The sequence below is a fragment of the Nipponia nippon genome, unplaced genomic scaffold (genome assembly GCF_047370975.1).
Source record: "Nipponia nippon isolate SJK-2023a ecotype South Korea unplaced genomic scaffold, ASM4737097v1 scaffold_9, whole genome shotgun sequence".
Lineage (NCBI taxonomy): Eukaryota > Metazoa > Chordata > Aves > Pelecaniformes > Threskiornithidae > Nipponia > Nipponia nippon.
The window spans coordinates 41500905-41522574 of NW_028262413.1; the positions used below are offsets into that span (position 1 = coordinate 41500905).

Genomic DNA, 21670 nt, shown 5'->3' on the forward strand with positions numbered 1-21670 from the left:
TTCCCCAAAAGACTACATTTAAGATAAGCAGGTGTCATTACCTTTTTATGACAATATTCATAATGGTTTCCCCAGCCTTACATAAAGAGGACATGCGATGACAGAACAGGAACTCAAAGTGACAGCTATTACAGATGTAAATCCATTTGCTAGTATTATATTTTGTTTTATTTCCCTCGCCGCTGCTGCTAATTAGCTGGGACATTTAGGTTTAACTTTAAACCCCACAATTCAGCTCTATAATGCTGCAAGACCACTAAAAGGACACTCATCAGGTGTGTCGACTGGGGGAAATACTCATAACACACTGCATAATCAGTATTATTAATGGGAATCACAACAGCACAACCAGACATGAAGAGAGCGTTGCAATTAGTTTCTTTGTGATACCATAAACAATGACTGTCCCACCCCACTCTGCACAGTGACACTGTTCTCGGTGGATGCAGGATTAACCCCCATGGCAACGTACGATGCATGTGTCAGCTGTGAACGCAGCAATGCTGGCAGTCGTCAGCTGAAGCAGTGCACTGATGTACCACCCTAGACCCACTGAAATCTTCATTCCCGTAAGGAATTCCTTTGGGACTGTTTCAGTTATTCCTCTGTACTGGGACTAACCAGAATGGTACCTACTCTACATCACTTCAGAGATATCCTCCCCTTTCCCTTCCCTAACTAAGGGCGAGAGCTAACCCACCCCAACTCAGTGCACAGCCAGAAATCACCTCCTGAGGAACACTCATATGGCAAGCTCAAAACAGCACAGTGTAAACAGTCCTTCTCCGATCAGTCGTTTTGCATTTGGTGGTTTTAATTCCACCACTCTGTTAACATTAGCAACATATTGATGTCCTCTACTTTCTTAACTAGAAGACAATTTTATCATCGCCTGTGTTTAGATCTTTTACTTACACTTCTTTGAAGAGTTAATCTGTCTATTTTCTCTGCCACTTACAACAGTATCCTACAGCTTGCAGGGTAAGTCAGCTGTCTGCCAGGGAGCTTAGTAGAACACAGTTACATACTGCACATTTGCATGCATAACACTGTGAATGAAGGGTTCGCAAACTATTACTGAGTACACGTGCATGCTGTTAACACTGCCTTCACTGGGCTATGTGTGGCAAACCCAAGAAAATCAGAGCTCTACGAGCACCTATTAATTTAATCGAGCAGGGAGTCAGCACCAAGATTGGAAGCTTTATCATTCTCACTGTTTCTGCATTCAAGAGTGCTCTGAAAGATGCTGGGAATTGCTCTCCCTTTGAAAGTCCCTTTAATTCTCATCAGGCAATGTCTAAGGCTAGACCTAACATAGCCAGGAACAAAGTCACCAAAGAGTAAATGCCTGCCCAACCATTCTTTCCTCTCCACTCCCCAACTTCTTTCCTTTTCAAAGGCTCATATGTGATGATTCAATATCCAAGGCAAGTGGAGCATGCAGGCTCACCACACATGCAAGCTTACAGAAAACTGCCTCTTCTTTTTTTATTTTTTGAGGGTGGGGTGGGTTTTTTTAAAATAATTCTGAGAAGAGCTACAGTCTTCTGAGGAAAAAGCTCTGTGCATAATATGGAAGGTCAAATCTGCAGCGTCTAACTCTTTGTAAGAAGGAATACAGAGGAGGGAAAGAGGGACATGGTAAAGACTTATATAACGGAAGAGACAAAAAACAGTCCCTTTGTCTCGCCATTGGTGCTTCCCACACACAATCAGAATGGGAAGCTAATGACTTTATCACAAGACTATGGGGGATACTGCAGTTAGAATGAGTAGCAAAGACATCCCTCCTTGCTGGATGCTCAGTCTTCCTATGATGGCAGGAAGGGCAAGTTTAAAACAAAACAACAAGAGGGAGCCTCCCAGTTTCTCTTTGTACAAGTCTATGGAGCCGCAAAGCCCAGCAGGGACCTCTGACCAGCCTCGGACTTTCTGTTGCAGTCTTCAGGCACCCACAGACATTGATCAAGTGTGAATGGAAGTTGTGCTGTTTGTAACTGTACTGTTGCATGACCAAGATGCAAAGCATCGGGAGCCAAAGAGTTCCTGGCTCACTTCTTTCTTTCTTCATATCAGTTACAGAACTAAGCATTTAATAAAAATTATTCAGTACACCACCATCACATAAAGGGGAGATAGAGGAAGGAGAAAGGAGCCTAAAGTGAATAACAAAGCCTCACATAAACAAGGCATAATGAAGGAAAACAGCAGCCCATTTTTCTTCCCTTCAGTATGCGGTGAATGTGCAGTTCCTGCGAGCGTGCATGGCTTGTGCTTCCCATTAACGAGGCGCACGTTAATAAATTTAACTCAGACAAATTTAACCATCCTAGGGCCACATTAATCAAAAGCCTGACAAGACCAATCTGAAAGAGTTGAGCAAGGAAAATAAAGCACAGCTGACACAGAGGATGCCATGCCCTTTTTGTCCCTGGGCCGCTCCCACTCTATCAGCACCTCCAGTACCACAATAACTCCTTCCCACTGCACTCCTACTGGGCTGATCAGGCTGTCCTCCCAGCACTCCTCATCCACCCAATGCCTCTTCATCAGTGATGTTTCCCACTCCCCACGTGTCTATACTAGAGAAGGATTTAGAGTATTTAAGTACGATTAATGTGCAACAGCTACGAAGTCCCGGCGAGCTTTGCATTTTACTTGTGGCACTAGCATTATTGAAAAGAATCTCTCAAGGTACAGGTTAACAAACGTACAACGGAGAAATAACAAGTTTGATAGGAAAGCAAAATGACCATAGCTCATGAAAACTCTGAATTGGCCAGAACCAGAAAGAACAAACAAGGGTTATCAATTTTTATTCATTACCCATGTGCGATGTTCCCCAGTGCTGGAGGTCCACATCACTTCTCAAGCTGAAATACGTATGCATGAAGACTGTACAAGCCAATGGGAATTATTACTTGGAAAACCTTCACCCTTTGGTCCCTTCATATTTAAGTCTAAGTTGTTGCTTTTGAGTCATGTTTTTAGTGTGGAAAATATTGACAAACAGGTCCTTCCATCAGCCAAACCACTTCACGGAGAGAGGGCATGTCATACAAGACAAGAAAACTGAGAAGTAACTGCTGATCAAAGCCACACAAAGCAGTACAAATTAGGTTAAGTGCATCCCTAAAAGCCATAATTAACCAAGCTGCTTAAAGAAAATAAGCACATAACATCCTTATTTAGATTTGCCTAGATGCACCCCCACAGCATAAAACATGGTGTGCTGCATTGCTGTTCTTCCACTTGATAAAACAACGTATATTTTCATCACCTAAGGAGTATTGGTGTTTACTTTTATAGTCTTGGAAACCTGAGAGAAACCACGTTGCCTTGCCTTGACACTCTTTCCCCCAAACAATTTCTATTTCAGTTCAAACAACTAGGTTTTGTATACGTTCTGTGTTGACTGAGTTCAAATGGTTCATGGATAGATCTAGGAAGTCCTCAATCTAATTGCATTGCAAAGCTTCAGAGGAAGAGTTGTTTAGTGGCATGTGATTTCATGGCATTTCAGTCAGAACTACAAGCTCCCACTGAATTCACATAAGATCACAAACCAGGGGATATTTCTTTCTCTCGAAAATAGAGAACTTCAGCTACATAGTGGGGATTTGAACCCAGATGCTGAATATTACAACAGCCTGAAGCATTCAAAACAAGTATCTGTTCAAACTGTTCATAGATCTTTTATGAATCTTTCAGCAAATCTGTGCTAAATAAGTAAGTCAGCCCTCAGCTTCACAGACAGGTTAATGACCTTTAGAAACCTGCCAGATGCTTTTTTAACACTGCAAAATGCATTTTGATACAGTCTGAGAATACAGTGCTCCAGAAAATAGCAATGCTTCCTAATATTGTCACATTTCTACCATGATACTCCCTAAAAGCAGCGTGACTCTTGGGGTATTGTTGTGCTGCTCAGTACCATGTTGTAATTTCCTCATGATCCTCCTTTCAGCATCTGTGCCTCTCAGTTGTCTTGAATATAGTCTGTGAGTCCTGCATACACAGAGGCCATCCATTCCCCTGTGCTGTACCACACCTGGCACAATAAGGTTTCAGTCCAGGGCTAGCCCCAAGGACTGTAGACAGTACACAGTCTAGCCTATTATTATTATATGCGATTATGTTTCCCTCTTGTGTATGGTACCAAAGATAAAAGCATCCTTAACTATTCCTGCTTTAGTTCCACTGGTACAGGCCTGTGATTTTCTTCCAGAGTTTTTAATCCTGATCACCATATCTGCCTGACTGCAGACCTGGGCATGTTGTGGGGTTGTTCAGAAAGCAAGAATGCTATTTTACAAAAATGCTAGAGATTTTGAAATTGGCTTTTTTTTTTGCTTTCCTATGACAAAACACACCTTTCAGTAAGTCCTTTCAAAGCCAAAGGTGCTTAAACTCAGTGTTTAGCACATTCACTCATCATGTGACTGACCCACTCCAAGTGGAGTTTATTATTATTATTGTTATTATTATTATTATTACAGTAAAAAGGTATGAGCTCAGGATGATTACACTGTAATGTCAGCATAATTGCAGTCACTGTGCTCTAAACCTGAACCAGGAAAGACCAATTTTCACCAACTCTGGCATTTGAGGTTCCTTTTAGTTTATGCATGTAGCATGGGCGTTATGAGGAGTCCTACTCATGTATCACCACATACCCATGAAAGGAGAATTCTGCAATGAGAAACATGGTTTGTGTCACAGAATCCCTTTGGATACTTCTCATCCAGTTTCTCAGTGAAATAATGATATATATTTGCTTAACAACCAAAAAGATTTTAAGACATTTAAATTTCCGCACTCCCTAGAAGTTCTCAACCTGTGTAACAGATGTGTGAAGAGCAGAGATTAAAAACTCTGTTTATGCCTTGTTACTGACTCAAGAAAAAAAGTTAACCTACATATAAGTAGTTAGTCATTTAGGCTCTCTAATCAAAGCTAACCCAATGTGATGCTAACCAGAATCTTATCACTTGCTGTTGATTACAGAAACTTGTATATCTTAATCTTGTTAATCAAGGCCACTGAAGGTCTAAATCTTTGACTTTCACAATGGAAAATAACCACCTCTAGATATAACATGGCAGTTATAATATTTACCATTGGACAGTACAGCATCAGTTAGGACTCTGATAGAATGCAAGAAGCTATATTATGTCCAGATGGATCTACCAGGCACATTGGAGGAGCTGGAATTTGACCAGAACACTTCAATTGCTGTCTGCAGCTGGGAAAGAGTGATCTTATACTTTTATTTTTGCAAGTTTGAGACCTCAAAATAAATACATCATTTCAATTTGGAACATCAATAAAAAACTTCAAATTTCTCTTTAAACTGGTTATTTGAACACAGTTTCTTGCTGTTAGAGATATTTGATATTGAACTGCATAATTGTTTCAGATTATTAAAGAAACATTTGAAGTAAAAAATAGTGTCCACTCTCCTTCCTCCTCCATGTAAATCCGTAATTTTAAAAAGTGTTGTAATTGGCCATTCCCCGTATTTAAATTTCTTTTTCGAAAGTGAGAAAGGCAAGAAAATCAACATATTCACAAAACAGATTTCATTGCCACTGCTGACACGATCACAAGTCGCCAGCATCTTTTGTAACGCTTCATTTGGCTACTTACAGAATTGCTCCAAGTCGTCTCTTTTTTTAGAGTCTGGCATGGCAGTGATTGTGAGCAATGGGCATGGATTTCCTCCTAGCGTCTGGCAGAGCGTCTGCTGCCTCCAGTAAACCTTCTTGGGGTTCCTATTTTGTTCCAGGATATCAAGATGGGACTGAGAAAGAAGCAAGGAAGCAGATTTATAAATGAGTTCATGGTCTATAAAATCTGATTTTATTCCACTAGCTGTGTGTTATTATTGGTACTAATTTCATCTCTAGCCAACATCCCAGCTTCTCTCTTCTGCCGGTTAATATCACCACCTTTTACATACCATAAATATGCACAAGCCATTCAGAATACATCCCAATTCACTGAAGGTGCAGAGGACTATTACTCTTACATCATTTTACCTGAACAGTTCCTAGGTGCTTTTCTTATTAGCGTAAAGGAATTTCTATGCATACATGAAGTCCAAAAGAGAACTGCCTGCTCTTTATATTTCAATAGGGACTGTGTAGAAATGTGAGAAAACTCACTGGTTTGAGCATTTATAGAACTGACTGGTTAACTGTCAAGCACATGCCAGTGAAACTCAGGAACAACTACACATCAGAGACAGCCAAAAAGTTTTCATAGAAACAACATTTTGTACAATCAGTAATAGGAAATTTGAAAAGCGTCTTTCCAAGAAGTTATTTAAAAAGGAGATTTTTCTTCCTTCCTCCCCTCCAAAGTTTATGGCAGTTTTAAACAATTCTCAAGTCCAACAGCTTCTTGAGAAATTTGAGAAAAAGAATTGGCAGCTTAAAAAAAATTACTTTTTGGAACAAATTTTAATCGCATCATTACACACATAGCCACTTGCCACCCACACACCAGATGACATGTAGTTCTCTCTGTTTACATTGTAATTGCAAGTAGCAAGATTAATGTAAGTAATCCTATCGCAGGGTGTTGCTAAGTGTTGTGGAACACCAGTTGTCTCTCGATTGGTAGAAATAGGTATATTACAGTATGTGCACTTGTCCTAATGGTACTTTAACTAAAACACACCAATTCACTGAACAACCCTTACATGATAACTTTTTGTCTTTACAAGTCAGGGCTAAATTTTAATCAATGTTTATGGGACAAGACACGCCTGCTCCTCAAACCTCGGAGCTTGCTGTCTTTCAGACTGCTTTCCCAGTATCTGTTTGAATGCAAACACAGAACTGAAATTTACAGTCATCTATGTCCTAAAACGATTAACATACTGCTGTATAAAGTAAATTCAATTATTAGATGCATCTAAGGATCTCACATAGATACAGAGAACTCAATATAATAATTTACTTATGTTCCTGGTACCCAGTGAAACTTAATTGGGTATAGCTGCCACAGAGATTTCAGTTAAATAGCCAAACAATTAACACTGTGATGTAAAAATAGATAAATTACTGTTCATAAAATAAATGTAATTACTAATGGACAAAAAGTAATGAACTGCAAAGCGCATCCAGTTCAAATAGTATTCTGCAATGTAGATTCTTGTAAAGATGCCTGTAACTATTAAATATATATGATATTTTAAAATATTTTCAAATTACTAACTCCATATACAAGTTTATCTTCTTCCCCAAAGCACTATGTATTTAATTGAGCCCTTGGTTTGTAATTACTTTTGATTTATTACTGATATGTAAAACCAACATACTTCACCAGCAGACAAATGCTTTAAAATGAAATCTACTGGTGCACAAACCTGATTTAGTTTATTTACTGTGGAAATTAAAGTAACATGGAGATGTGTAAATTGCATCGCTTGACATTTTAAATTAGTCCAAGCAAAGAATTCTTTTAGAATTATTAGAGGCAACAGTTTTGCTTTGGCTAAAGAGCTGGACATGACAATCTATCAATCTTTTCCATCTATAATTCCCATTTACCAAACTTTATGGTCCTTACTAAGTCTGAGTTAATTTAAACTTTTCCTGGGGCAAAATTCCCTTTGACTTCAACAAGCATCTTGTTTGAAGAGACAGTGAAATACTTCAAGACTTGCCCTACAAAGTCTAGAAATAACATCTTTTTCATCTCTATTCTATTCATTCAGGAGCAGGTGAGATATTCAGGGATTCCCAGAGCAAGGAAACTCTCCGAGTCTCTCTTGCTTTTATGCCAGCAGAAAATAGAAATCAATAACAATAAAATAATGATGAGGCACTACGTTTCAGTAATAAAGTATGGTGGTGAATAAGTCTACCCAGTTCTTCAGTATTGCATCTGTCTTTTTCCCTGCAGACTGTAGTATATACATGCCTTTGAGGCTACAGGTCAAACCCCACTACTGGAGCATACTCTCTTCCTCATTGATTTTGAGGAGTAACTGGTACCCAAAAGCCTAATGAGAAGTGAGCTGGCAGGCATATTTTGAACTGTAAAGGCTTGACTGGCCCTCTCCCAGATACTGGAAGAAGTTTCTTTGAACATCTATAATGGGATGCAAAGCAGTTGACAAGAGACTGTTTGAGCAGGAATTAATCTAAGCCTAACTATGCTGGCATGCTGACCAGCACGGCTAGTAACTGGAAAATGACATTGCCTCCCTTGAAAGCATAGTCTTTCACATCTAGTAATAGCAAACTGATACCATTGTAAAAAAATAGAGTGAGCTCAAACTTACTCAACCCACACCAGCATTTATTGCCCACAAAAAGTACTGACAATGTGAACTGGGGGGAGAAAGAAGGGGAACTGATCTACTGGAACTGTATGTCTTCTTTTTCAGTAACATCTTTCTCATCTTTAACAACAAAGCAAAGCTACTCCCAGAACCATTCATTTCCTTTCTTTTAGCCTACCTTTTTTTCAGACCTTGGGCTCTCCTACATCAATCATAGAGAAAGCACAATAGATGCATTTCCCAGAAAATTCCCTTACCATCCACCCCTGGCCAGAAAAGACTGTAGAAAACAAATCCTTCCCCAGGAAGCAAACTTGGTACAACTCAATAATACAGTTTATGCCTTAGACTTATATTCTTTTGGTTTCTGTACTGACAGCACTGGTGGGGGTATCACCAATGCCTACTAACACTCCAGCTGGCACAGAGGAAACAGCTGACAAAACATTCACATGAGGTCCAGCACTGTGGTATTGCTGGGTGTAGCCCTGAAAGCTGAGCTGTTACCTTCTGTCAGGAGAAGGAGCAGCCAGCTTTCACTTCTGACTTGCCATTATCTTTAGCCCCCTGCTTCTCACCCCAAGCAAATGGAGATATCTTTGGTTTGCATTACTTTCTAACTAGTATAAGCACTAATGGTTTGTACCTCAGCTTATCCAACACAGAAATGTCTCTATGCTATCTCAAAATCTCATACCCAAGGCAGCTCCAAACTGTCAGGCCCATTAGCTTATCTAGGTGGACATATCAGTATTACCATCATTGTGGAGTAAGTGTAGGGGTAATGGTAGGCCAAATAGCAGACATCATCTTTGTGAGGGAAATTGATGCTGAAGGTGAGTGTGTAGTAGCATCTTCCTCTTGTGCCTCCTCCTGCAGCTGTGCTGCAGCGGTAGTGGTTTCTGGGGAAAGAGGGAAGTAAATGGTTATCACTTCCAGATGCACATTTGGAGCAGTCATGAAAGAACTAAGCATTCAGAGAAGTGTCTACTCTGAATGAGTTTTCACGTCATGCTGTAGATGAGCTCAATTCAACCAGTCATTGCACCAAGATTAGGGAAGACCCGTACAAGTACAATCAATCCAATCCTAGCAATGAACAGGTACAAAAATATAAGACAGTACTAAACAACACCATTAACACAGCAACGCATCTACGGCTATATGAAAGAAGGAAAGTTAGAGAAACCATGACTCCACTAGACAGGGATGCAAACAGGATCATGATGGTACGCACCACTAACCAAGGTGGTACACCAGATTCAAGGGTGCCTGGGGATTCACGCAGTACACGGAGATCAGCAGGGAGTTAAGAGGCAGAACTTGTGTGTGGCAGTACTGGGCACAGCCAGTCGCATCTAGTCATGTGCTGCTGATAGATGGGAGTACTCTCATCAGGAAATAAGTTTGTTTCATTTTGTGAAGGTGCAAATAAGAAGCCAGCTAATACTAGTTCATATAGCACAGTCCAGACATATTTAAACTAATGCATTCAGCTGACACTGCTGTGTTGCTTCCAACATCTGAGTTATCTTGCTCAGAGATGCAAGTAGCTATTCATAGCCCTGAACAATGCCACGTGAAAATATTCTGTGAAAGCCTGGAGATTTAGAAAATACAAATACCCTACCAAACCGACGATTCAGTTGCACCACAGGAAGAAAAGGGATATTCCAGAAATCAAAAAAAAAAAAAAAAAAAAAAAAAAGACATACATGAAAATATTTCAAATATCATCACAGGCTCTTTCCTGAGCACACAGAGGATGAGAGTGGGTTTGGGTAGAGACTGCACACAGAGGAGAAGCAACCTCATACAGATTTGCAGGTTGTGAGCTACCCAACAAAATATCCTCTCTTTTGGATCCCTCCTTTTCAAAGACTTGAGCATCTCCCTGTCAGGAAGCAGCGAGGACCAGTTGCTCCCTAAAAGATGGGGAGCCGAGTTTGATATGGAAGCCAGGAGAGCAGGGGTCTCACCAGCCAGGGTCCCCTCCCACAGTACCAGAGCAGGTCATGCCTAGGCTGGGGGGAGCAGACAGGTTCAACCATGCACCCAGATCATTAGACAAGTTTGTGGTGATAAGGCAGGTCTGGGTCAAGTCAGGAGGTCTGTCCATGGGTCAGGATCCAGATCACCAGAGTTCATAGCAAAGCACAGACCCAGTAGTGACTGAGCTGGAGGCTTACTACAACAGAGCTCAGACAGGGACTAAGTGGCCAGGACAGACCTTAAACAGAGCCCCTGGGCCCAAGGGGCAGAGGCTCTGGGTGGGGGCCCAGGGTGAGGCCGGTCAGGGTCATCAAGGTCTACTAGACACTCCCTTTGTTTAAAACTACAAAAAAAATCCTAAAGTGAGCTTCTCAATCTAGTCCCAGGACCAGATGTTTTGCAGGAGACTTAACACCGATAAAGAAATGACTTTAGGCTAAGTAAGAAAGTTTCCTTTTGGCAGAGATGAAGAGACAATTCATGCACTTTAGGGAGAAGCCTCACAGCAAATCGCATCCATAAACACATTGCAAACAATATTTTTCCACAATCCACCAATTATGCTGTTGCCAAACCTTCTGATTCTGAAGGACTGTGAGGTTTCTTTGACAAATGTTGTCATCAATGTTGCATTAAAATGCAAAACAGAAGAGGGAACCAAAAGATGCAATTTCAGCTCCTGAAATTTACAATACTAGTTTATTTTGCTGATGATCATTTTTATTCAAAGGGGTGGAGAGAAAAGATAATTATTCTTGTCAAATTCTCCAAAATAATCAGCTCTTTTTCATAAAGAAGACACAATACAACGCTGCTGGGTTTTCACCTGAATTTAATAGTTAGGAACATGTGGGGTGAGTGATACTGACTGGATCAATAGGTAGTACAGGAACACTGAGTCACAGTGGCAAACTGAAAAGCCTATAATTTTATTCTTAGCTGAACCCTTCACCCCAACATTTCTTTTGCAAATAAACCACCTTAATATTGGACAAGGAGACTCGGAGGAAAAAAAAAAATGCAATGATCCCACAAATAGAGAAACATCTACTTAGCTATTATGTATGTATTTGAGTCAGTCCAGGATTCAAGTCTTCCTTTTTTTTTCCCCTTTAAGTCAGGACAATGACATTTAATCTAGTTGCTGTTAATTTTGACAGTGAAGGATAATTAAGAACCATTTCTTGTATAGTGCATAAGGAAAATACTCATCTCCATAGTCTCTATTATATTCAGAGTCACTTGGATGGTTAGATGACTTTATTCATAAAGAACTGTCACAAAGTGCTGAGATATTCTGAGTCCTCCCCTCCAAATTCACATTTGTAGTCAGAGGTGTGGGAAGAAGCAGATCTTTGTGGGCAGATACTGCCTAAATATCTTACATACACATTGGGGAAAGCATTCCCACCTGTCCCTAATGCTCCAGTAAAGGCTTCTCCCTCAATAGTCTGTAATTGCGCAGCCATAAATCTCTCTCCTGTCTAAAATGCCACTTAACCCAGAGGTTTTGTACCACCAGATACTTTTGACCTTGATGCTACGCTGGTAGTCAATGGTCCTTACTCCTGACAGTGCTCAGATCGCATGATCCTGAGGGTACCAATGCACAGCACTCTCACTGAACTGCTTAGCAGCACATAACATTCTTGTTTCAAGCACCTCTGCAGTTCCAGCAAACTGCCCACTCAGAACCAATATTTCCAGACTTTTGAATCACTTCTTGACATCTGCTTCAATCTATAGCGAGCTATCTGGTAGTAACAGGAAGTTCACAAGTGGCTTTGTGAGGCTTCAATATTCTTCACTCATGCATTAAAAAGAAAAACCACCTATATGTAAGCAGTGTAAATGATCATGTATTCCTACTGCGTATAACCTGCTCTCCTCACAATCCATCATACAATGCAGTAGCTCTGAATCTTTTTAAAAGAAACTTAAAGAAAAAAGGCATTTTTCTTCCTTGCCTCCCTCTCCCTCCTACTGCTGTCACCCCAAGATGGCTCTATTGCCTCCTTGTTCCTCCACCAGGCTGATAGTTTTTCTTCCTCACCCCTTTTTCATCACAACACTCTACCATACCAACATGAAGTCCAAATTACCAAGCAAGGAAGAAAAAAAAAAATAATAAAAAATAAAAAGACCCTAGCAACATACCTTATTAGTGTTCTCTTTCAAAAAATGTTCACAAAGTCTCACATGCTCTCCAGAAACTAATACACTGATTATTGGAAAGGAAATAAGAGACAAAATTGTGGGTTTTTTAATCAGCATGCAAGCTGTATCTACTGTGCCTTTCAGTCACTTTGTAATTGTTAAACGATTTTGCTTGCTGTTGTTCAGAAATAATGTACAGGTAGTATATTTCTAGCATAGCTGTGATGGAAAGTTACTTAATAATAATTATAATACTACTTATCACTTACTCTGCACAATAATTTTTTGAGCTTAAAAGACCTTTGCAAGCATTATCTAATTAAAACTTGTTCCCCATTTATGTATTCTCATTTTTTGGGTGGCAGATAAGTGACTCTAATTTTCCATCCTTTATAGATGGGGAAACTGAGAAACAGACAGGTGAAGCCACTTGGCCAAAGATACAGGCAGGTCAGTAAAGGATCTGGATTATAACTCAGGAATTCAAAAGCACTAAGCGATACAAGAATAACATCTCTTGGTCATCTCATCTTTAGACTTCCTGTCTACAGCAGTGTAGTACAAAGCACTGGTGGATGATGGAATATGGCATTAGAATCAGCTTAGACTAAAATGGCGGAAGAAACTATCAATATCCCAGATTTCTAGGCCATTTCAAAACAGAGCCCAAATGGCAAGTAAACTATTTATCACTTCTAATCTGCTGATGCATTTGTCCCTTTGTCCAAAATCCTTCTACCATCTGAAGTCTGGTGTCCTCGTTTTACATGCCCTGACCTTCTTATATCTCTAAGTGTGGCTACTAAGTGCAATATGCTTTAGTAAGACCTTGGTTCATACCACAAAAAGCAGCAGTATTTAACAATTTACAGGGCATGGCTGTTATTTTGGAATCTGCCACATAGGAAACTGGAAAATGCACAACACAACTTCCCTTTCGAGGGCCAAATCCATGTTAAGGCATCTTTATTGTCAAGATTGCAGGCAGAATCCGAGTTGAAGCAGAATATTCCCACAGCCATCTTGCTATTAAAGCCTTCAGTCGTATTTGTAAAGGTCAGGTGCTCTCAGACTGAGACTGGTGTCTCAGCCCTCTCTTGTAGATATCATTAAAACTGAGAGGTGGCTTGCTATTGCTATGATGATGATTTCACCTAATGCGATTATAAAGATGTTGAAGAGAAAAGATAAGACATAGTTCTGTCGCTGCTGTGATCACCAAACAGACAAGTCTTTAGCAGTAACATGAGAACAAAACACTCCATGTACCTCATTACTATCTGTGAACTGACTATTGTCTGGAAAAGCTGGAGGTTAGAGAATAAGCTTAGAATGAGCATGCTATGCTCACAAAACCAAAGGCACAAGCACATTCTCACCATTCAGCATGCTGCCATTGTTCCTTAAATAATTTGCTGGAAAGGAATATTATTCAGCTCATAAAAGCTGCCAAGACAGCAAGTGAGTTAGATGATCTTATAGTAACTGCAACTGTGTTTATCATGGGTGTATCCTGTCACTTCACAGAGAGGCAATAAAATAGAGCAGAAGTGTCACTCAGCTTCCTTTTGACAAGAGCACTGCTAATATTCTCCGTACCATAAAAAGTCTCATGAGACATATGGGAAAGGTATGCGATGACAGAGCTGTGCCACAACATTCATCTTTATGAGTGAACTATCCCATCTTCAGTGAAGATGAATGTCAGCAAAGATCAGCCAACGTGCATCACCCAGACATCTTGCAAATGTGCCTTTCCTCCCACTGTCCTGCAGCTCAGAGGTTGCTCCCAATAAGAGCCCTGCTGCAAAAGCAATTAATGGCATCTTTGAGTTTCTCTTTATTTTTCTAAGTATGTCACTCTTTTCCCATATTTATGAATAACTCCTGGTAAAAGTAATTAGATGAGGTTCCCTTCAAAATGTGCCGGTCCCACCCCAAGATACCTGTGATCAGGGTGAATGGAAATGAAGCAAGCTCTTTCCCCAAAACACAAGCAGCGTGATATCACTATAGCAATCCCATCTCCTCCTATTCTGAGCCAAAGTCTGAGCAACCCCAAACATACTTTCTTCATATTCCCTCCCACATATGACTTCTCATGACTGGGAATCTCTTCTATAATCATCGAAACAAAAAGATTAGAGTTTCAGTAGAGGTGAAAATGCATATATGTGTCTGTATGTGCATTCTTGTATGTAGAAAAACATGTTTAAACCTGGAATAAACAGTAAATGAGAGACAACAAGTAGTTATCCTAGATGAATATGTTAACATATAATTCAACGTACAGTTAGAAAACACAGAATACTCCAAATCAATAAAACTCCACTCTCTCACATATTCTGAAGAAGAATCTGATTACAAGCTTAATTGTACAATCATGGCTTAATCTCGGAAGTCAGCTGCTGTTTGATCACTGCACAATAACTGCCTCATTAGTGACATGAGAAGACACTGCTATGGTAATCAGTGCATAAAGTTTGCCCCACCAGAAGCCCATACTCACAGAAGCCAGAGGTTACAGGCATGCAGAGGGAAGCCACTGCACCACAGTACATTAGCTCTTGAGGTAGAAAAGGTTGGGTGAATAAAGGTTACTGAAGAGTACTCAGAACAAAATAAAATAGCTACTCAAATTGCTACAGACAGGATGCCAGGTTGAGAGAGGATAACCTGAGCCTTCAGCCCTGCCCCACTGCCCCCCAAAAGAAGGAAAAAAAAAAAAAAAAAAAAAAAAGAGTTAAAAGAGATTACAACATATATTTAGGATGCCTTGGAATTTTTTTTTATATCAACACACGTTTGAGGCTCTGCTACTTCTGGAAGGCAACCCACTGTCATTGTTTGGGTTTATTGTCTCATCAAATCCACTTGTGAACATAGCCACCTCTGAACCTAACAGCAAAACCGTGAACTACAACACAAATACAATTTCTTACAAAGAGAAAGCCCGTTGCTTCACATCAGTTTCCAAAATGAGCCTCAGCACATGAGTTCATGAAGAAAGGAGTACCACTGAGGACATCAGAAAAGTTCAGCTCTGTCCTGAGAGCACAACTTACCATGCCAGACAGTTATCATTATTGTTTATTGTGTTAACACCTTTTGTTTTCTTGTATTTCCCTGCCCATCTACAGTCATTGGGTAGCCCAAGTCCTATGCTTCAACTGCAAGGTATTATGGGCAAGGACTAGACTTTTGATTGTTTATACAGTGCCTAATGAAGTATCCATAGAGTCCTGAGACACTGAGGCATTTTGGTGATGCAAACTGGTGAACAGAAATCATGACAGAAAAAAATAATTAAAAGAACAACAACAAAAAAAAAAGGGGGGGAAAATTTGTCACTTGAGCATTCTCAGCCCCAGCCTTCAGGTCATGACAGGTAAGGCCAGGATAAAATAGTTAACACCAAATGCTGCAGTATTTTGTTAAAAAGTATGTGAACTTCACCATTAACGGTCTACCAGTTCATCCTCAACATACAACCGCTTTTTCCAGTGCAAGGCTCCTCTTCCTGCTCGCACCACCCCAGGGTGCATCATTCCCAGACATCCCACTCACAGGCACTCAACCAAATGCATTTACTCATACCTGTAATTTTCCTACTTGTTCTATTCTGTCCCCCAGCCTTCAACCCTGCCCAGATTTTCTAATCTAAAACATACCAATTATCCTAGGCCTGAAAATCCTTTCAATCATTATTTTTAAAATAATTAATTAATGTCTTGTGGATAACATTTTGGAAGCTTGAGAAAGTAAAGCAGGGTTCATTCAACCTACTGAAACCCAAAGCTCTGCACTTGTCTCCTTTGACTGTAATAATCAGAATGAATCATGGATCAGTTTTCTGCATGAAAATGAGATACCTGGGTGAGAATGTTTCTCACATGAGTCAAGCTCCAACCTAGATGTAAGTTAAAGATGAGACTAATCTAGTGTTTTTCTTCTGAGGCACTGACACGCTCCAGAAATAGCCTGAAATGGGGAACTTGCATAAATAGCAGCCCTGAGCTTCTCAGAGCTCCTTTATACCACTGTTGCCTGGCCCCAGTAGAAAGATAAAAGTTCCTATACAACAGTAAGGCTAATCCCTACTGTTTCTGCTATCAGGACAAGATCTATAAACAGTACCATGGTGCCCATAAGTGTGGTCCATAGAGCAGTTTGCCTTCTAGGACTTGAGTTCCAGCTTTGCAGAGAAGGGAAGCTGGTGAAGATACTAAGGTATAGAGATAGATTCACAAACAAATAAATAAATGTGTATTTGGATATGTCTATTTCTACCTATATATATATATATAGGTGTACATAGTGCGTATGTGTATGCACATGCTCCCTATGTATATGCTAACCCTTCTCGAGCCCCTCAGCTCCTACGTCTCTTAGAAAAGTTGATGTATGCAAAATAAAAACAATGATTCCATCTAGCTCATTTCTTCCCCACAGGGGAAAAAGCCAACAACACTACCTTTGTGGGTTATGCTTCCTTGTATTCCTGGCTGCATCAGCAAGCTTTGAACATCCTCCATTCCCTTTCCTCCTCCTTCCTCCTGTGGAAGTGAATTCTGCACGTGCCCTGTTTCTCCCCAGGCATCTAATATAGAGATCTCATTTGTAGCTGTTTCCTCAAGCTGGAAGCACATAACACATTGAACTAGTACCAGTTTAGAGACATTTGAAACAGGTAGCACTGGTGGTCAAAGGTTAACAACATCAATACAGTTAATAGGAGAGGAACAGAGGAGAAAGGAAGCAACAAATTATTCACCAAAAATGCACTTACTTGTAGTAGCAGATATCATGGCCCGCCCGAAGCCAGCGAGGCCTGCCCTGGAGAGCTTCCTTCACTGAATACATGACCAGCTGCATGCCTACATAAAATAAGACAGTTTCAAGTGACATGACTTCCCTGGCTGGAAAAGACAGGGATGGGGAGGAAAAGGCTAAACAAAAAGCATCATTATTTTGTCTGTGCTCTCTCTGCAGATTGTTTGTGCAAAGTAAATACATTTCCCAAAGCCCCATGCTTTGTTCCGATATAGCCATGTCTGTACAAAAAGCACCTCCAGAAGAAATGAGCTGAATGGAGTTCATTTGAAAATAAATTATCTGACAGGCCTTTGCAAAGGAGGACTTCAAGCCGCTCTGTTTACAAACAGAGGAAAGGAAAGAAAAGAATAGGAATCGAGGTATCAACAAGATCAGTAATTTGGTTAGTCCAATATTTTATGCTTGGCTGCACCATTATTGAATCCTTAATCCTACCACAGCATTAGAGATCCATGGTGCATCCAGTACTGTACCTTCAGAAAGTAGCAAGCAAATCTAGAAGAAGGTTTTAAGCTTGCCATTAGACCTAAATAATACCTCTGTGTCATAAATGCTGATAACAATAGCATTCATCTTTGTACTGTATTATACCAGAAGATGACTTCTTCCTGACCTCTAAAATATTACCATTTCATGCCCCAAGGTACGAGGCTTTCTCTGATCTGAGATGCGTATACATTACTCACAGCTCCATGAAGCCAGCCCATCTGCAGGCAGTTTTTGTATCAAATTCCTTTGCTCTATTACACCGCCTACTCCTGCCTGCTCTTTTACAGGTACAGTAAGGATCCTGCCCTCACCAGCAAAGCTTTCTGCATGGGGTGTCCCTGGCAAGGTGCTGGCGGCTGGGGACTGCAGGGGTGGCCTCTGCCCCAGGGTGGTGCCAGCCAGCTCCAGTGGACCCAACACAGCCACAGCTGAGCCCAGCAATGATACTGGCGGCACTTCTGTGAAAGTGTATTTAAGAAAGGGAAAAACACCCTTTCGAGTATTTATGCATGTTGATAAGTCACCCCTTGAGACTTCTCTTGGCTGTTCTGGTGCTGGGAGGAGATGATGCTTGAAAATCATTAATACTGATGACATATTCCCATAAGCAGCTATTCTGTTTCCCTTCTTCCTTTGGGTTTCTCCGTTAAACTCTTCAGCGCTTTAAGAGCTGGCAAGTGTATCGGCAGAAATGTCTTTCCAGCTCACCTTTGGCTGTGGTGTGGGGTAGCACTAACCTCTATATTGCTTTTTCCTGAACTAGCACCGTGAGCCACATATGGGAAGCAATTCTGTGTTTGGTTCCAGGACATGGGCCACGGTGAGTTTTGAGAGACATGGGCCTGCCCAGAAGCCCAGTTCATCGGACAAGGGATGTGAGGCTCAGGGTCTGCGGTGCTCTCAGCATCGCAAATGCCAGCTCCTGCCCTTCTCTGAGTCCAAAGGACACACGCAAACTGCCTCAGAGCAATGGTTGATACTGGTCTGCCATCCCATTTTAATTAAAAAAAATTAAAATATCAGTTTTTCCTTTCTACTTTTCCCTATGGAAACATTCTGTTTTAGAAAACAAACACAATTCAGGGTTCTGACGAAAACCCATTATTTTCACTAATTTATTCTACCACGGGAAAAGGGGGAAAGAGAGAGCTGGAAGGCTGCACTTCCTGACTTGCTCTGCTCCTGGTCACAACTATTTTATTAAATATCCTGTCTGCTGATTTGAAAGTTACACAGTGTCATCTAACCAACAGCAAAAGGGAAGAGAAAAATCAACACAGTTCAGTAACCAGGAGGTGTAAAGTATTGCCACCCATGGCACTTTGGCACTACATCATAACTGGAAGCTTTTAGTATTATAGCATGGACACTAGCCCAGGAAAGTGCAGAGGGAATGTAGCAAATAAACAGCATCTCTTACTAACAGCGTCTAAATATTATGCATGTGCTGCAAGGGATAGTGAGCCTCATTCAGCCAAGCCAGATAAGCTAGAGCTTCACTGCCCTCTCAAAGCAGAAGTAACGCACAGAGTTGCTTTAACAGCCAATCCCACATACAAGCCATACAAAAGCAAGCCGTGGCTTAGCCTCCCTCCTTACACCAGATGGTATTTTCACATTTTTCTTCCAAATGTATTTTTCATTACACACTTGAACATGTGAGTCACGCACAATTTCAGGTGCACAAAATGAGATTATAAATGCTGACAACAGCCAAACTATCAGATAACAAGCAACCTTCCACCAATAATACCCAGAATCTATAGTTATGAAGCTACTGTATCAGTAGCTGTGGCTGTATCAGAGGCCGTATTGGGTTTTACAGTAGGACCTCAACATACTTCATTTTCAGGCTGCTACCAGACACACCACACTGAATTGTTTGGTAATTCAGGGAAGCAGCATAAGATGACAAAAAAAAAAAAAAAAAAAAAAAAATTCATTTTCATTTGGGATCTATACGAATACTTGAACTCCAGCCCTTAGGGTTAAAGAGCAAATGCCTTATAATTCATTATGCCACTCATCCAGCCAGTTTCAGAAATGCAAGTGACAAGTCATTCCAGCTCCTAGTGCTATTTGTTTTAGGTACATTGATCCTGAGAGAGTTCTCCTGGTGATATCGAAGGCTGTATCCACAGGGCTTCAGAGGAATGCAAAGTCTGATATTAAGGGCTTATTAAACATTCCGAGTTAGGTCTTGAGCTGGTGTAAATTAACACATCTCCCTGGAAACAAATAAAAAAAACCCAGCCTATGCCAGCTAAGAATGCAACCCACAGACTCTATGCAGAAGAAAATTTCTCTTCTAAAAAGAGCATTGAAAGCTGGGATTTGCCCTGCCTATTTCTGGGCAATGCCACCTTCCTTCTGAACCACAGACTATGACAGGAGCTCAAGGACAGCAAGGAACAGAAACTTTTTTTATCATTAATATCAGCAGAAGTCTCAGCAGGTCTGAAGGCAGATGTGTCTTTCTGGATAAGCCCAAAGAATCATGAATATTTGTTTCAGGATTATCTACATATATTTAAATCTTAGAAGCATTTTCCAGTCCTATGCTGCTCATTCCTTTCCAACAGATCATCTTTCCCTCCCGCCCCGCCCCCCCCCCCTCCCATTCTTCCTCAGTTCTGGTCTCTAAACACAGAACAATGACATTTTTTTTTCCCAAAAATCCTCTCCCAGGTCTTGATATTCAGCTTACTCCTCAGTCCTCCTGAGGATAGAGAAAGGTCCTTTGACAAATCTAAAGTAACTCTTTCAGTGGATTTCAGGGCAGATAAGATTAAACTTACAGTCTCACTTATAGACATGGAAAGTATGAAAACTTTATGGCATTAGAAAGATGTTCTTGTGAACAGAAGACTACCCACCCCAATTCCCCAAAGACTCGTACCGTAATTAAATTGGCTATTGAACTTCTCACAGTTGATAATGTTGAAGCGATAGGGAACTGCCAATTTCATGCCACGGACTTCAAAGTAGAACCACTGGTGATGCTGGTCGCTGTTCACATCTGCATTCATAATTAAGTCATACTCAAACCTGTAAAGGAAAAACAGAAAAAATGGTGGCCATGAACATCCCACCAGTCTGCCACTGAACCCACTGAGGACAGCGGGCTATACAATCAAATTCATTAATATCCTAAGAGTGTCAAAGAACACCATCAAACTAGCAATACCCAAACACATCATTAAATACTCACACTATGTTAGTGACGTCAAAACATTTTGAGCTCTGTTTCCTCGCTCCTGTCACTTTCATGACACCTAAGTGTTTGGAAGGCATAAGCTCTGTGTCATATAACCTGCTTCCCTGGCTGACCCTTTCCAAACCCAGGAGAACTCCACCATTTCACAATGTGGTCACAGCAGAAAGGCAGGTTGGGACACAGCTGCTGCAGGTGTACTTACTCACGCACTTGGATGGCTTTGCGAAGGTTTCCCGATTCAAAGTTGGAGAAGAACGTCAGACAGCCTGGAGCACCTGGGCTTGAGTGACTGCAGTAAATCAAAGCAAGGATACCTATAGCAGGTCACTTCAAAAGACAAGTCTTCCCCGGCACCTTTTGTATGCTAATATAGGTTTTTATAATTTTTTTATAAGCAAGACCCTGAGAAGTAGCAAGAAGTGAGAAAATCCATAATCTTCCTATCCAGTCCAGCATTCTTCTCTGCCCTTGCTTAGTGTTTCTAAATGTCATCTTCTTTTCCTTTCCCAGTACTCCCTTTTGTCCCAGATCATATTTACTTTCTTTATTCCAGTTACCTTCCCCACTGAGTTATTCCCATTAATTTATTAATTGCACAAGGCAGGTCTATACAATTACTGTACATTTACTCTTCCCTCATCTATATAGTTTCCTTCTCCTAAAGTTTAGAAACCCTTAAA

General features: G+C 40.7%; 1 protein-coding gene across 1 annotated transcript in view; it reads right to left on the bottom strand.

Moving 5' to 3' along the window:
- AGBL1 (AGBL carboxypeptidase 1) overlaps positions 1–21670 on the bottom strand; it is a 295756-nt gene that overhangs the window by 198110 nt on the left and 75976 nt on the right. Inside the window, exons 13-17 of the mRNA XM_087743738.1 lie at positions 21193–21279; positions 20673–20821; positions 17238–17325; positions 9057–9201; positions 5653–5806 (exon numbers count right to left, since the gene is read on the bottom strand). Coding sequence (XP_087599864.1) covers positions 5653–5806; positions 9057–9201; positions 17238–17325; positions 20673–20821; positions 21193–21279 — 623 coding nt within the window. The remainder of the gene's footprint in view (positions 1–5652; positions 5807–9056; positions 9202–17237; positions 17326–20672; positions 20822–21192; positions 21280–21670) is intronic.